This window comes from Panthera tigris, chromosome D2 (assembly GCF_018350195.1).
Source record: "Panthera tigris isolate Pti1 chromosome D2, P.tigris_Pti1_mat1.1, whole genome shotgun sequence".
Classification (NCBI taxonomy): domain Eukaryota; kingdom Metazoa; phylum Chordata; class Mammalia; order Carnivora; family Felidae; genus Panthera; species Panthera tigris.
In genome coordinates, this window is record NC_056670.1 from 17,270,861 (window position 1) to 17,287,622 (window position 16,762).

The 16,762-nt window shown below is 52.9% G+C and overlaps 1 protein-coding gene across 3 annotated transcripts in view; it reads right to left on the minus strand.

Moving 5' to 3' along the window:
• Nucleotides 1–203: 203 nt before the first annotated feature.
• CAPN9 (calpain 9) overlaps nucleotides 204–16,762 on the minus strand; it is a 43,751-nt gene continuing 27,192 nt past the window's right edge. For all 3 annotated transcript variants that reach the window (XM_042960560.1, XM_007086010.3, XM_007086009.3), the window contains 11 exons: nucleotides 15,792–15,949; nucleotides 15,427–15,635; nucleotides 12,459–12,495; nucleotides 11,336–11,416; nucleotides 9,558–9,615; nucleotides 7,994–8,058; nucleotides 7,449–7,517; nucleotides 7,050–7,128; nucleotides 5,810–5,926; nucleotides 3,119–3,177; nucleotides 204–564 (listed from right to left, as the gene is read on the minus strand). In XM_042960560.1, the coding sequence (XP_042816494.1) occupies nucleotides 538–564; nucleotides 3,119–3,177; nucleotides 5,810–5,926; nucleotides 7,050–7,128; nucleotides 7,449–7,517; nucleotides 7,994–8,058; nucleotides 9,558–9,615; nucleotides 11,336–11,416; nucleotides 12,459–12,495; nucleotides 15,427–15,635; nucleotides 15,792–15,949 (959 nt within the window). In that variant the 3' untranslated portion in view covers nucleotides 204–537. The remainder of the gene's footprint in view (nucleotides 565–3,118; nucleotides 3,178–5,809; nucleotides 5,927–7,049; nucleotides 7,129–7,448; nucleotides 7,518–7,993; nucleotides 8,059–9,557; nucleotides 9,616–11,335; nucleotides 11,417–12,458; nucleotides 12,496–15,426; nucleotides 15,636–15,791; nucleotides 15,950–16,762) is intronic.

Here is a 16,762-nt window from a genome sequence, read left to right on the forward strand (position 1 = left end):
CGGCTCAGGTCATGATCTCAGGGTTTGTGAGTTCAAGCCCCGCATCAGGCTCTGCACTGACAGGGTGGAGCCTGCTCTCCCTTTTCTCTCGGCCCCTTCCCCACTCGTGCATGCGCACACATTCTCTCTCTCAAAGTAAATAAGCTTAAAAAGAAAAGAAAAGAAAACAAAAACCAAGACGTTGTCCTGTGTCAGATGTTTGAGTATAATGATGGATGCTCCGTTGAAGCCAGGGTTCTATGCACCAAGTTACACTTTGGATAATTAGTAGTGGGAAGAGGTTCGGAGAAGGAAGGGGGAATGCCTGAACCTGAAGGTAAGGCACCAGCCATCTTCGGGAAGTGATTGTACAGAGAAATAGCATAAAATCCGAGGCCAGAGCTGTGTCCATTTCATTCTTCCAAGATCAAGATGGTGAGGCAGGGGGAGGGGAAGGTTGGGTCATGAGAGGAGAGCTCTGCACCAAGAAACGTTCTGAAGTTCGTGGTCCAGAAGTCAAGACTCAGCCGGACAGAGTGCGTCCTTGCCAGGGAAGCCTCAGATGTTCATTGTCAGCTTGATGAACTGGGAACAAAAAGGAGAAAGAAAGAGAAGGGCTGGTTATCCCTCTAGGTCCCCGCCAGCACTGGCTTGTTGAGTCCATGGCAACTCTGCTACGCGATTGCCTTGCCTGCGAGTATGGACTTCTGCTTCGACATGAAATATTAAAAAAAAAAAAAAAAAAAGAATCCTCAGCACTTTGTTTTCCCAGAGGTCCTGAGTTCTGAATTGGCTCAAGTCAAGTGCAGGCGGTGAGAGAGAGAGGGAAGTGTGCTTTCTCCTGGCAAAGCAGACAGCTTTCCTGAGGCTCCTCAGCCGTTTCCTCTTGGACGAGGGCCCCCCTCGCGGTGAGGACACAGGTGGTCCTCCATCATGTGGAGGCTGCGGGCTCAGCATCCGGGCTCTTTACAGGTGAGCTGGTGGAGAAGTTGCATGCAATTCTCATTTCCTCCATCCTGCCTCTGCCTCCCCGCCCCCCAGCCCAGCTTTCCTATCACAGCATGGTGACGTGGGGGACCGTGCTTGTGTGGGGCGTTGTTTTCTCTCCTCTCTGCCCCTCTTCCTGGGCACAGCATGTGCCGAGGCCAGGGTCAGGGAAGGCGGCTGGATGACGCACGGGCTCTTTTAGCAGAGTAACTGTGGGTGGGGCCAACCCAGGCAGGGCAAGGATCCATTGTTACCTAGGTGGATGGGGGGGGGGGTCCCAATTGTGGCTCTTGAACTTGGCCGTATATTGGACTCATCAGGGAATTTAAAAAATATCAATGCTTGGGCATGCCTGGGTGGCTCGGTCGGTTAAGCATCTGACTCTTGACTTTAGCTCAGGTCATGGTCCTAGGGCTCTGGGATCGAGCCCCACCTCAGGCTCCGTGCTGAGTGTAGAGCCTACTTGAGATTCTGTCTCCCTCTTCCTCTGCCCCTCTCCCATCCTCTCTCTCTCTCTCCCTCCCCCACCCTCTAAAAAAATGTATCAATGCTTGTGCCCCACCCCGAGAGATTTGGACTTATTTGGTCTGGGTCATGGCCAGGCCACTGGGGTTTTGAAATCTCCCCCAGGTGATGCTAATGTGCCGCCGGAGTTGAGGATGATGGGCTTGCAGGGAGAGAGAGGGAGAAGACTCAAAGATCTTCGACATCTCCCTGTTGTCTTGGAGGTGAACAACAGGGGCCGGGGGCGGGAACTTACACGAGATGGCTTGGGTCTGCCGAGGGGAGGGCAGACAGGAGAGAGAGCTCGTTCCAGCCCCCACACCTGTGGACGCTCGGTTTGGAAATGACGCCTTGACGCTGAGGCAGTGGGATGCTTCTATCTTGCAGAAGGTGGCCTTTGGCTTCGAGGCCTTTGGCTAAGAGGGTATTGAGTACCACACCTGCCCACTCTCCCCCCCACACTGGGGACAGGCGGAAAGTGTCCCTGGCTTAGCAGAGGCCAAACCCTGACGAAACTGAGAAATCTGTCTAGGAGTCCCTCTTGTGTGATACGCACAGGGTGAGTACGCACATCTTTCTTTGGAATCCTCAGGCTGAGGCCTTGATCTCTCTGCAAATGGTGACACTGAGGCACAGGGCAGGTGAATGCGTCAAAGCACGGCCCACACGGCCATCAACCTCTCCATCTTGATAGTCAGTAAAATGCAACCCAAATCCAAAGTTGCCGTTGAATTTGGAAAGGAGCCGGGTGTCTCCGGTGTGAATGTGAAAGAGGGAGGGGAGGGAAAGGGCCCAAGGATGGGAAGGAGACACAGGCTGCCTCCTCTGCTACTGTTAAGTTCAAGGGAAGGCAGAGCTGGAGCGGAAGACACGGGGAGAGAAAGGAAAATAACGGGAAATAAAAATCGTGGGAACCATTGGAGGAAAGCGCTCCATAATTTTCTCCCTCCCTGCCTTGGGGCAGGAGGATGACCAGCCAGCACTCGCAAACCTTAGTACGTGTAGGAATCCCTGGGGATCCTCCTAAAACAAGATCTGACTCGGCAGGTCGGGGGTGGGGCTTGGTCCTCTGCATTTCTCGGTAATGCCCACGCTGCGGGTCGGCAGACCACGCTCTGGGCAGCGGGGAGAGGACTGTCTACACCTGGGGCGCCCCTTCCGAGCCTCTGAAACTCTGATCCGTGTTCTGCCCTCCATCGCTTTGGCTGTGGTCAGCCCCTGTCACTGGCACAAGCTGTGTCCTTCTCAGGGTTTCTGAGGTGTGTGCGCGCGTGTGCATAGAATCATGAGATCCGCAGGACAGCGTGAGCAAGGGGAGTGAACAAATTGGAGGCTGGAAGGCAGACAGGCTGAGGAACCCGTATGGCAGAAGGCAGAGAAGAAGTCAAGGTTTGCTGGCTCGCTCTGTTCAGGTGATTAAGCTCTTTATGCCTCAGTTTCCACTTCTGCAAAACAGGGATGCTATGAATCCTTAGCTCACAGGGCTATGGCAATGATCGCATGGACTGCTAACCGACGGGTCCCTAAACATATTAGCAAGTTTACTGTTGTCACTGCCCCCGTGGCTCAGTGTAAACTTCACATTCAGTCGCGCATTCAGCAAACGTTTACACAGCATGGGCTCTGCCTCGCGCTGGCCGGTTCCTACCTCGTTTATGTTGAGATGAATGAACTCCTTGTTCTTTGTACTGAGCGCCTGGAACACCCCTAACAGGGAGAGACATGAGAAAGGCATCATTGTGGGGACGGTTGCTTCAACAGGTTCAAGGATTTCCTGTGACCTTGGGGCCTGCCGGGCTGCTGGTGGAGGAACTGCTCCATCTGGTGGTGAGCACGGGTCTTCTAGAACAGCAGGCCAGACTCAGGCTGACTCCGCGGGGATCTCTCGCGCCTGGGGGAGGCTCTTGAATTCCTGGGATGGCGGAGCTGGTGGCCTTACCATTGGGTGGCACCTGTTGTCATCTACAATGTGCCAGTCAGCCGGCCAGCTCCCGGGCCCCAAACATCTCCCCTATGCTAACTTTTTGGGGAGCTACCGATCCCCTGCAATCTATGGACCTCCTTCCCAGAGAAAGAACACACATATGTAAAGTTTTGCCTGAGTCTTGAGAGCTGTTCAGCCTCCATGAGCCCCTTACAAGAACATGAGCCCCCAGCTGCTCCCACACATAGGAGCAAAGGTAGGACAGAGAGTCCTCTAAGCTGGACGCCAAGGCTAACGCACTGAATAGCCTGGGGGTTACTTTCCTCTCTGGGCCTCAGTCTCCCCATCTTAGTCAAAGTGGCCGAGCCACTCAACCCCGGCTTCCCCTGAGAGTCACCCGGGAACTTGAGAAATACAGCAAAAGGGGGGAAGGGTGGCTGTCCTAGAACAAAACAGACAGGGCCCGACAGCCCAATGCAGTTGGGTACATCCCGAGACCGGCAAGCCAACGTGGAAAGACGGCCTGCAGAAGTTGAGCAGGGGCCAGGTCTTAGATGAGGTTGAGGGCTCGCTGAGAGCCTGCCTGTCAGAGATATCGACAGGGGAAGGGACTCAATTTCTGAGGTCTGTTATTAAATAATTCAGGAAAAAAGGATGCGTTAGAAGGACGTCTGAAAGATCAGCAGAACGATCGTTGCTGAAGCTGGTATAAGGCCCTAGAACTCCCTGGGGGAATTTTTATAAATACTGACACTGTGTGTCACCCCCCGGATTCTATTCAGTTGGCCTCCTGGGCAGCCTGGTCATCACAAAACATTATTTTTTCTTTTAATCCCCTTCTCCTATTGTGCCCGTCCCCCCCCCCCGCCCCCCCACACACACTCCCAAGTCATCAAAAAATGCTAGCCCTTCCCCGGGGGCAGGGAGGGGCTTTGTAGTGGGTGGCAAAGTTTGGAAACACTGGTGCAGGGCACATGGGGACCGATTGTCATTCTTTCTACCTATGTATGAGTAAAAATTTTTAGAGTAAAAAGTTTAAATGATCCTGGGGTAAAACCCTAGCCTTGATATTTTAAAAACGGTCTCCAGATGGCGAATCTAACAAGGATCCCGGAGTCGAGGGTGTTGGGGCAACCGTACCTTCTCCCTAATAGTCCTCCGTTGTAAGAACACGTTGAGCACCCCTTGCTGGGAAGGATCGGCCCAAGGGGACTCAGGACAGGGGCAGTTGAGAGAAGAGAAGCTACCAAGTCTCATCATTTTTAGGTCGGTTTTGGCCACTGCGTAATTGTACTAAGTGACGATCTTTTGGGAGACGCCTTCCTAAAATGCACCTCTTACCAGCTGCTGGTGACCGCCTACAGAAGGTGCAACCTCCCGGCTTGGCGTACAAGGCCAAGGACCTGCTTGCCTCTCTCAAAGCACCACGATCAGCCAGAAGTGTCTTGCTTGTCTACTAAGCCCAGCCCTCCCAGGGATGACAGCCTGGTGGAGACAGGCCTCAGCAGGGAATCACCTGTGACCTAAGTGGCACAAAAGAAGCCGAGGGGGGAGCCCCAGCGCCCTAGAGCCGAGGAGCACGGACCCTGCCTTGGTTTAACGAGTGCCTTGAAGTCACCTAAGCGAGCACCCTTTAGAAAATGCCAAGCAGAACGGGGCCCTGATCTGTGGGGCCCAGCGCAAAATGGAAACGTGGGGCCCCCTGTACAAAAATGATTAAAATTCAAGATGGCGACGTCAAAGCATTAAACCAAGCGCGGGCCTCCTCAGGGGTGCGGGGCCCTGTGCGCCAGCGCATTTCGCCACCCCGGTCCTGGGTTACAAGCCCTCGGATGCGTTTCTTTCAGCTTCAACTTTGTGACAGTGTGACGAGAAACCGTTAAGCCCTAAGGACCCCCTGCACATAATCTGTTGAGGTAACAACTCTTGTCTGGGATAACTGGGTCAGCGTTCAGACAAGTGTTTGGACAAGACAGTGTTGAGTACAAGACACAAAGGTAGGGTGGAGGGAGGGGGACAGAGGGAGAGGGAGAAGGGGAGGGACTCCCTTGGTTCTGTGTGCTGTGATAGATTTGACCTCAGATGGGGCCTTCCTCAGATAAGAGGCAGGAGCCCCCCCACCCCCACCCGTGGCCCTGTCCTCCCATGAGGACACTGTGAATGCACGCGAGGAGAATGGCTCTTAGCAAGCGGAAATGTGCTGGGCCCATAACCCACGGGTCGTGCACGAAGACGCCTCCACCCCCACCCCTCAGTTAACCACACGCAGCGCAGAGATCACACGATGACAGCCGTCTGTGGCCTGTCCTCGCCAGGATTTCTGGCAGGTTATCTCTCACCAGCTCCTGGAAGGGAGCCCAGGGGCCGTGGCCCCCCTCCTGGGGGCCCAGGGGGTGCAGCCCCGACGACACTCACGGCTCGCGTTCTCCAGCCGGACCAGGCAGTTGAGGAAGTCATCAAAGCCCAGCTGGAGGTTCTCGTCTGTGTACCTGAGGACAATCAGCTGCAGGAGGCGACCGCTCAGCTGGAAGCCTGCGGAGAAGAGTGAGGAGACCCCAGCCCATCAAAGGCCGGGCCCCGCGGGCGGGCGCACCTTCGGGAAGCGCCCGGCGCTCTGTCCGCAAAGTGCGGGTTCTCAGGCCCAGCGGGGGGCCGCCGTCCTCAAACACTGCATGTCTCCACTAGCTGACGATGTTTCTGGATGTTTGGTTTACCTGGGAGGGAACCACATTAAAAACTCTGGCAGGGCCTGGGGGAGGCCTGTCTGTGAGGCATGCTCTGTGAGAAGCACCACGCAGCTTGGCAGGGGCTGTGGGCTGCAGTGGCCTCAAGGCCACGGCTACGTGCAAAGGACGGCCAACCCCAGACACTCAGATCGCCATGGTGGGGACTGCGGGGGGATGAGAGACGCCCCCTGGATCCCGTCCTTTGCGTAGGGAGCTCGTAGATGTTAGGACTGAATCATCTGGTTTGGATTCAGTCTGCTGGTGACAAAGCCAGGGACAGGGTGGCAGATGGCGGAGGAAATCTGTGACCCCCAACCGTGGGATCAGCGTGCCCTGCCTCGTCCATGATAATCACCATCCTAAAGTGCAATTAGAGGCTTGGAAGCACCACGGCCTGCCACCAAAGGGCCACATGTACCCCCGCTTGGCCAGGAAGCTCGGCCAGAGGCTGAGAGAGGGGGTGAGGCTAAGTTCAGCCCTAGTGGGTACATTTGAAAGACTCCAATATTGCACAGCAGTTTAAAACACAGGTCCCGGTGTGCGGGAGCGAGTCCTGAGCCCGAGGCCTGCCTCCGGCACTGACAGGGCTGTGCTCTTAAGAAGCATGAACTCAGGGGCGCCTGGGTGGCTCAGTCGGGTGAGCCTCCGACTTCGGCTCAGGTCATGATCTCACGGTTCGTGAGTTCGAGCCCCGCGTGGGGCTCTGTGCCGACAGCTCGGAGCCCGGAGCCCGCTTCGGGTTCTGTGTCTCCCTCTCTCTCTGACCCTCCCCTGTTCATGCTCTGTCTGTCTCTGTCTCAAAAATAAATAAACATTAAAAAAAATTAAAAAAAAAAAAAAAAAAGAAGCATGAACTCAGGTTAAAGACCGGCCACCCTCTAGGGCACCAGAAGCAAGTGGCTTCTAGTCTCTTCTAGGCTTTTCTTTACCTGTGGCTTTCAGGGCGGTCCGCAGCTCATAGGAGGACATGGTGCCAGACTTGTCAGCATCGAACTGAAGGAACAGGTTCTACAGGGAGGACAGAGGCATTGAGAACCAGAGGGCACCCAGGGGCGCCAGCCAGTGACAGCCAGCGAGGGAGGACAGACTCCTCACAGGGTCGGGTGAGGCCTTCAACGCAGGCGGGTCCCTGTGATTTCCCTTTTTAATTTGGGCGCCAGCGCTGTGGTACTTTGCTAAGCCTGAGACGTGATCTTGGGAATGGAAATTCCACCATAATTACTTCCCTTCTGCCCTCTCCTGGCCGGCAGCACCTTGACCGTTTAGAACCCCCTCCTGCTCTAGGCTCGCGCAATCCCCAGAGGCCAGGCCCCGGCCGGGTTACTTACCGTCCACTTCTGCAGCTTGTCCCAGAACACTTTGAACTCCGCGAACTCCAGCTTCCCATTGCCGCTGGTCTGTGCCGAGAGCATTAAGGAAGGAAGGGAAGAAGGCAGGTGAGCCGGGTTTCAACCCGGTGCCTCGTAGGACTCCAGAGACGAAGGGGCAAGGGGCTGGCCTGGGGGACTGGGGACACAGATCCAGGGCTCTTAGGGAGGCGGCTTAATTACAAACCATGCATCTCTGAAGAATGCAAACTGCAGGGGTGAGATGGGGAGGGCACCAGAAGGCTCGAAAAAGCACATTATAAAAAAAAACTCCCTTTATTCTCTTAGAGGGGACCCCAAAGGGGTAACAAGATCCCCAAGTCCCTTCAAAACCTTCCCCCCACTGGCCAGTTCGGGCCTCTTGATTCGGTTCCAATTCTAGGGGCGGCCATCTTGGGTTGTTCCCCGAGGAGACGCCTATCCTACCCGTGAAGGAGGCCACATTCTAGAAAGGTCCGCACCGCAGGAAAGCACAGCTATTTCTGCCCATGAATTTGGAAGGATACGTCCATTAGAGAAATGATGTTTTTACAGGAAATCAGGCTGAGCTTCTTGAATTTGACGTCCTTTTCTGAAATCACACACAAAAGCAGAATTCATGAGACATGTGATAAGATAAACCTATTTCCAGCTGCTGGAAGTCCTACGGTGTGGTCAGATCTGGGGCTGGTGAGAGGGACATGTGGTCACTGCCAGGATGCTGGTGACAGTGGAAACTGACAGGGCCCTTTGTGAGGAAAATTTGCTAAATATAAAAAAGATGCCTTAAAAATGGGAATATCTTTCCATTCCTATCCTAGTTTTAAGACTCCCAAGCAAAGAATTACAAATTAAGATTTTTTTTTTTTATCATTTGGTCATTAATAATGGCAAACATTTAGAACGGAAAGGGGCAACAATGCAAATGTCTCCCCGTAAGGAATAAACGACACCTGGTATATTCTTACAACAAAACATTATCTGGCCACAAAAAGGGATGCAGTGATCCTGGTAAATACTACAACGTGGATAGATTTTGTGAATGTTATGCTAAGTAAAGAAGCCCATGAAAAAGGACTCCCTATTACATGATTTTTTTTTTTTCCTAAGTAGGCTTCATGCCCAGCGTGGAGCCCAACACGGGGCTTGAACTCACGACCCTCAGATCAAGACCTGAGCTGAGATCAAGAGTCGTCGGATGCTTAACTGACTGAGCCACCCAGACGCCCCACAGGATTCTTTTTATATGAAAAGTCCAGAACAGGCCAGCCTAATAGAGACAGAAAGTAGATAGGTGGTTGCCATGGGATGGGGGCGATGGGGAGTGACAGCCACTGGGTACAGGGTTTCTTCTTGGAGTGATGGAATGTTCCAAACTTGGTGGTGGTCGCACAATTTTCCGAACATCCTAAAACCCGTCGGGGGTGAATTGTATAGTAGGTGAATTATATCTCAAAGCTGGGACATTAAAAAATAAAATTGTCAAGGGGCGCCTGGGTGGCTGAGTCGGTTGAGCATCCGACTTCGGCTCAGGTCATGATCTCGAGGTTCACGAGTTCGAGCCCCGCATCTGCGCTGACAGCTCAGAGCCCGGAGCCTGCTTCGGATTCTGTGCCCCCCCCCTCTGCCCCCTTCCCCCCTCGCGCTCTGTCTCTCTCTCTCTTTCAAAAATAAATAAACATTAAAAAAATAAAAAATAAATGAAAATTGGATCTATAATTTAATGACAATTATGTGTGTGCACATATATCCACACACTGAGAGATACAGACGACATACACTATACACATACATGAAGATACACACACGTATCTTAACAGTGCTTATTTATGGGCAGTTGATTATTGGTGGCTTTGGTCATTGTCTTGGGGCTTTTCTGAATATTTTAGAATTTTCTGCCATAACTGTCTTCGTTTTTGTAATCAGGAAAGAAACAACAAAAGCTATTTTTAAAGTCTACCTAAGGCCAGCCCTGGAAAGCAGGGAACCTGGGAGAGCTGGAGGAGAGCCAGGAGGTATGCAGTCACAGGTCACACGTCCCCTCCATAGGAGCCCTGGGGTCCCCGATGGGTGGTGGGTATGAGCACTTACTCTTTTGCAGCACAGCATTTAAAACATATTCCAGTTTCTCTGCAGTTACCTCCATGTCCTGTGGGAGGGGAGATAATTGCTTTTGATGGCCCATAGCACCTTCTTTGTGAGTTGTTTCCAGTTCTGAGCTTGATTTGGCTCAAGCAATAGCCCGGCCTTCAAGGACCTTGCCACGGGCCCGTGTGCCCACGTGGTGAGTGACTGCAGCCTGCTGAACTTCTCAGGGACGATGGCCAACCCAGAAAGGACGGGAAGGCTGGGCCCCACAAGGCAAGCTACCCCACTGAGCTAAAGTTCCCAGGTGCTTATGTCAGAGCACATTGATGTCTGGTTCTCCAAGCCTCTGTGCAGCAGAACCGCCTGGAGATTATTAGAAATGCGGGCATGGATTATTCCCATGGATTGTTTTCAAAACCTCCAGGGTGAATTTCAGAACCGCTTCTCTAAGGCCGTTTGCTCAGTGCGCTAAATCTCGGCATCGAGGACACTGAGAAGCTGGTTAGAGATGGGGAGGTCCAGGCCCCGCCCCTGACCTCCTGGTGAGGAAATCTGCATTTTCCCAGGATGCTCAGGCGATGTGTCTGTACGTGACTGAGCAGCGTGGACTTAGGGCTCCTTCTGTCCAGGATTTTGAACCAGCATGCGAAACAATCACCTGTGAAGTTACTTCCGCACACACCTGCCCAGGTTCCACCCCGGAGCTTCTGAGGCGCAGGTGTTTTTTGGTCGTCAATACAGTTTGAGAGAATCTCCTGCAACATTCCTCACTTCCCTTTCCAACCCGGATCTCCAGTTCCAGCAACTTCTGTCCCTCCTACGCTGGGAGGGGTTGCTCACCCAGGACCGTCCTCCGGATGGCATCAGATGCCGGAAGTTAACCATTCACTCCCTTCCCCACCGGGCCAATCAGCCCCGGAAGGAGAACGGATGGCCGCTTTGCCTGCACGGGCCCCCACTTTTCTCCACCCAGACTGTTGTCCCCAGGTCTCCCTGACCTCCCGTTTATGGCACTGCTTGAAATCCCACTGTTAGGGCTTCGACCCCAGGGGCAGGAGTCACACGGGTTTTACCATTCAGGAGACCCATTGGAGCAGGAAGCTAATGAGGTCATTAGCACCGGCCATGAAATGGTTAACTCTATTTATGGCTACCAGGGAACACAGGTGGGGACAGTTTCTAGGAGAACGGAGGAGGCCGGGCCAGGAGATACCCAGGGCCCCCAACAAACAAGCTAAGTACTGAGGGGGCAGGGATGGGGTCGGGGTCAGAGAGCGGGAGGTGAGGGACAGATCCTCTCCTTCCCCAGTGGCTGGCCCCGGCCCAGCTGCCAAACCCGGTCACGCTGCTGATGTCACTGGACAGAAATCATGTTTGTAATTTAACGGTGACATCCAAGCAGCACCACCCTCCCCCGGAGCAGAGAGAACATTTTAATGGCGGTGGTCTATGGGTAGAGTTCAATGGGCCACGTCTTCCAAGCTGTCTCTAGCCTTTCACAGAACGCCTCTGGGCCGGGCTGAGCTCCTTTGGGTGCTATTACCCCACGGACAGTGGCAGACTGGCGTGAGAGTGCGGAGGGGGAGGCGGTCCTGAGAGCCTCTCAAGGGACTGGGGCTGGTCTTCCAAGTGACCTGGGCTGGCCTCACGTTGGAACTAGGCCCGCCAGGCCCCCGGAAGGCGTTGCTGACCAGCACCCTGCTGCATCCCTGGGCGGAGGAAACCAGGCCCCTGAGCTCTGCAGAGGGTCAAGGCCGAGTGCAGCTTGCGGCCAGCCCTACCTCGCCGGCAACTTGTTCAAACAGGGCCCGGAACTGCAGTTGCTCGTCTGTCTCCTGGCCAGCTGGAGTCGGCTTCGGAGGCTAAAAAAGCAACCAGAAGAACTCACGTTGGGCCCCATGAGAAAGGAACTTGGCATTTGCTTTCCCAAAGAGATAGCAAGAGAAAAAGAGGCTCGCCCTGGAGACGGTGTGGCCCCGTGGGATACGCTGGGACCTCGCTGCTGTGTGGGGCGGGGTGGGGGTGGGGAACAGAACTGGCCACCGTCTGTGGCATTAGGAACGGCAGCCTGATTCCTTGCGACGGCTCTTGAGAGGGAGAGTCTGGAAGGACTAATTAGTGGGACTTTGCAGGTAAGAGCGACAAAGGAGGCCAGAATCCTGACCGAGTTGGGGTCCCGGCCAGGGTGGCCACAGCCCCCCGTCTGACCCTCACCACTCTTGACTGCTTGACTCTTACTTGCTTCACCATCTGTGTTGACAGGTGGTAAACTCTTTGAGGGCAGGAGTCTGTCTCTAGCCGGGAGCCCAGGGCCTCGTGCGTGGAAAGAGCTCAGTAAATGTTTTGGGTGTTTTGTCCTGTGCCGATCCGAGCTGACTTGGGAAGCGTCAGACTGTTCCGGCTACACCTCAGCACCTCTCGAAAGTCTTAGAGCCCTTGGACAAGTATAAAACCCGCCCCTCCCTCTCCCCCTCCCCACCCACGTATCGTCAGGAAGAAGTAACATGTTGCCCTAAGTCCGCTGTAAAAGAATCCACCAGCTACTCTCGTTTTCTTCTTATCGCTTATTTTTCTTAAATTGAACGCGCTTTAAAGATAATTCATCCCCTTCGGAGGCAGCAGCCACCTCTCAGAGAACAGAGCGAGTTGGTTAGCACAGAGAAAGATCGGTCCAAACAGAGCTTCCTTCCGGGCACCTACCTCGTCCCCGTGCCTGGTCCTGGAGGCATACGAAAGACTTAGAAGGTACAAAGCCTCTTCTCCAGGAGGTTAGAATCGAGGTACTTACCTGATCGCAGATAAGACACTCCCCAAACTCCGAAGTTTTGAATGATGCTGTGACTGAAGGAAGCTTTCAGGACAGACACTGAATCCCAACCTCCAGAGTAACATGAGAAGGCTCACCTCGGGAAGGTCAATGTTCACATCTCCATCCATGTCCCTGGGTGGGGCGGGGAGGGGGGCAGAAAACACACCGACTCACTTGTGGATTCACTTCCTCCCTAGGATCTGCAGCACTAACGGGGCCCCAGAGGGCTTGGAAGGCTCTGGCCCATTGAAGCCCTTCTTTTTCCATGATGTTTATGTGTCACAGGGTCTGCAGACCCCCTGCGTTGACCTCCGTCTCTCTCCCCTATCACTCAGACCCTGCCCAGCACGAAAATGAGAGGGAGGCAGTGTAGCCATCAGCCGAGGAGAACTCGTAAATCCTGGACTTCTAGAAGTAAAAGAAACTACCAGCTACCACCGCCTGTTTCCTGGATGCGCTTTCGCAAGGGATATTTATGAAGTGAGGGTTGGGCTGTGTGTGTACGTGCCTATGTTTGGGGAAAAGAGGAGAACTAATGGAAAGGTTGCTGTTCACATATTTAGGGGAACCGATAGTGTTTGGAAAGCAATAATATTGGCAGCAGGAGGGGGCTTCAGCTTTTAGTGAGACGAAAACATTTGGGAGAATCCAATCTTACAGAGGAAACTCGAAGCACTCCCCAAGGAAAACTGCTAAAAATTCAGAGGGAAGACCCATAATCAAACATTAAAATGGAGCCCAGATTGGGGGGGCGGGGAGGCAGAACTGGCCGCTGCCTGTAGCATTAGGAACTGCAGACTGAGTCCTTGTGAAGGCTCTTCAGGGAAGAGTCTGGAAGGACTAATTTAAATTAGTGGGACTTTGCAGATAAGAGCGACAAAGGAGGCCAGACTCCTGACCCCGTTGGGGTCCCGGCCATCCCCTGGGCATGCACAAGAGAACACTTCCAGAACTTTTTAAATTGTTTAAGATCCTCTCAAGAGGACGAGGCCAATGGCAGTAGAGGTCACTGTGGTTCTTCAGTTACTGAGCTACGGAGCTGGTGTGTATGCTCGAGATCACAGCAGACGAAAGTACTTCGTTTGGAGGCCCCTGGGTGGCTCCGTCGGTTAAGCGTCCGACTTCGGCTCAGGTCGTGATCTCACGGTTCATGAGTTCCAGACCCACGTCGGGCTCTGTGCTGACGGCCCGGAGCCTGGAGCCTGCTTCGGATTCTGAGTCTCCCTCTCTCTCTCTCTACCCCTTCTCTGCTCACACTTTGTCTCTCTCTGTCTCTCAAAAATAAATAAATATTTAAAAAGAAAGTTCAAGTACTGTGTTCAGGGCGAACGTGAGTATGGACCCTAGCTCTGTCATGTGTGAGGCTTCTATGAATGCCCGGGCTCTGATCTCACCCCACTGCTGGGGCAGGGAGCATAAAATGAGGGATGGGCACAGCCTGGTTTCCCTCTCTTGTTATGGCTGCCCACAAAAATCGCCCATCTTCACGCCTCTCGTATAGGTGCTCTTGCGTGAACAGACACGGGGCTCGTACAGGTGCTCTTGCGTGAACAGACACGGGGAAATGTACCCTCAGCTTGCACTGGCATCTGGGAGAAGGCCGGAGGACAGCTCTCCAGCAGGATTTTTTAAAAAAATTTAAGATCTTATTGCCCCTATTTAGCTGATGGGAAAGAACCACGCCTTTTGTAATCAGCTCGGGAAACCCAGCCAGACTTGAGAACTGAGAGTATTCTCAACGCCCGCCACCAGTCCAACTCCATACCACGAAACAAGATAAAACCGGAGGCCACGAAGTCACCGCTGAATCCATCTTGTTTTCTCAGGTCGGTCCTCAGTGGGGGGGTGCATCTAGCTCAAATACAGAATTCTCTGCGATCCCTCGAATGCCGCTAGAACGTCGCCCTGATGGCGAAAAGGGCAGCAACGGGAAATTTTTTCTTAGAAGTATCTGATACGGTCTAATTTTTTGCTAAGACGCCGCAAAGGGGAGGCGGCAGAAAGTCGGGTGTATAAAATGGAGGGCAGCCTTGGGTCAGGTAAGCACTTGACCATTGGCTTTGGTGATTGTAAGCGCCTGACATTACGTTCTGGACTGTCGAGGCATCCATTTCAAAGACCCTCATCTCAAATAAACACATCGTGAGCGACATGGCTAGATAAAAAGCCCAGCTACCCCACCCATGAGGTTGCCCTTTTTTTTAGAAAGCTCCAGTAGACCATTTGGCCCACTGCTTCCTTTGCCTTCAAGCATTTTAATTCACCAATAGTGACCCTTTTGAAACTCTAGGCTCCTACCCTCGACCCCAATAAAGGCAGAACCCCAGGCCTGTGCGCACGCTCTCTCTCTCTCTCTCTCTTTCTCCCCTCAAGATATTGCTGTGTGACTCCAGGGGTGCTGTGTATCTTCCAGAACCTGTGAGCAATAAACCTTGTCCTTTCCAGGTTCCCTGGGTCATTGCTGAGATGTGTCTGCCCTCAACGTTGGCTCCAGCTGGGGAACCGTCTGGGGGGGCTCCCCAAAGGGAGTACAGGCCCAGGAGAGTGCCCTCAGATGTTCCTAGCTGATGGCATCACTGTCCCTAGGCTGAGACCGACGACCCCAAACAACTTGGCAATATTTATTAACTGACGCTGAAAGAGCAGGTCATGCTAGAAACTTTCTAGAAACGTGTTCTAGAAGGAACTGGTCATTGTAATAGCCACCCCCCTTCACTTTGCTCAGAAATAAGTCCTAGCATTTCTAAATGTGGGTCCCACTCCAGAAGCTTCTTGGACATAGAGTTTGGAAAATGAAGCGCTCCACCCGAGGGGGTCTGGTGAGCATGATTCTGGAAGTGGTTGGAGAGAGCAGCTTTTCAGTGGCCTGTTTGAGGGAAGGAAGGAGCAGAACCAAAATAGAAATGTATCCCACTTTGCAAATGGGTTAAGAGACCTTCCTGCCTGCTGTCTCAGGTGTGTCATGGAGAAGAGAAGAAAGGGGTCAAGGCTCCAACAGTCCCCTGGTGACTTCTCGGGGATTGAACCACTAAATGAAGAGGGATTCTTGAACCTGTTACTCACTGGGTGATAATTTTCTTCTCCGTAAAGATCCTCAGGCAGAAATCAGCTTCCTGATGGGGCTCAAAAGTGCTGGGTATCAGGATATACTCCCCAGGGGGCAGCTGGAAGCGGTCAGAGACTTCTCTCAGGTTGATGAACGTTTTGCTTCTGGCCTGGGAAGCATGGTACCTGAAGAAGTCTTTGTTCAGGTGTTCGTCTTTGCGGGGGCTCTGCAGTGGGAACATAAGAGGGTGGTTCTATAAGGAGGGCCACTGGTCTTGGGTATTTGGACACAGTTTGGGGACTGACCATTGAGTCTCGGGCATGTGGCTGAGAATCCAGGACATAGGCGGTGGGCTCTAAAGCTCAGCTTGGTTCCTACCTACCTGGTAAATGGCATAGCCAATGGTCAGCATGTTGGCACCAAACCTCTTGAGTTTCCTTCGATCTTTCTGCATCAGGGCCACAAGGAAAGTGCAGTCCTCCTGCCCCTCATCTTTCTCAATCAAGGACAGTTTTATCTGTGGATTGGTCCAGAAGGTATCTGCCATTGAAAGAAGTGAATTATTTTGCTTTCCTTTAGAAAAACACAAAGGACACCCCCCTACACACACACACACACACACACACACACACACACACGCACCATCCACCCCCACCACAACCTCCCAAACCTGAGAAAGTCATTCATTTCTTCTCTCCCTGTTCTGATGGCCCTCGTGCCCTACTTCCCATAATCCCAGTGAGAATGCCAAGTGCTCTCCCTTTTCATTTCCACCTTCTCTTGAACCATTTCCCACAGAACTTTTAAAAGACATTCTTCTGGGTCTACTCAACTACAGTTCATTCCATCTTATTTTGTCCGTGTGGTATTTCAAAGGAGAGTGCGGTGCCCTTGGAGTTATGCAATTTGAGCAGAAGCCACCCCACTCTGGCTCCAAGGGTGAACACTGAGTGGTTTATGTTCGCCCCTGTTGCCTCGGACAACTGGAACAAAGCCAACCAGCATGTACCATTCACCAGGCAATATGGGTTCAAGGAATTCCCAGTAGAAGGGAGTTGAGGACTACTGTTGGATGACCCTTGGGAGCTCTCACTGTTCATGCAAACGAGGGCTCAGAAAGCCCTGAATGCTGCTGCCAGCCCTCCTGTGACTCTCAAGAAATCCAGACTGAGGAAAAAGTCAACAGAGGGAAGAGGGCAGAGCAGAGGATTACAAACCAATGCGTTGACAGAACTATGCCTGAAGGCCACCCCGCTTCTCCTCTGAATTTTTCAGTTATGTAGGGGAAAAATCCCTTTTTATTGCTAAACTAGCGTGAGTTGTGTTTTCTATTATTTGTGATGGAAAAGAACC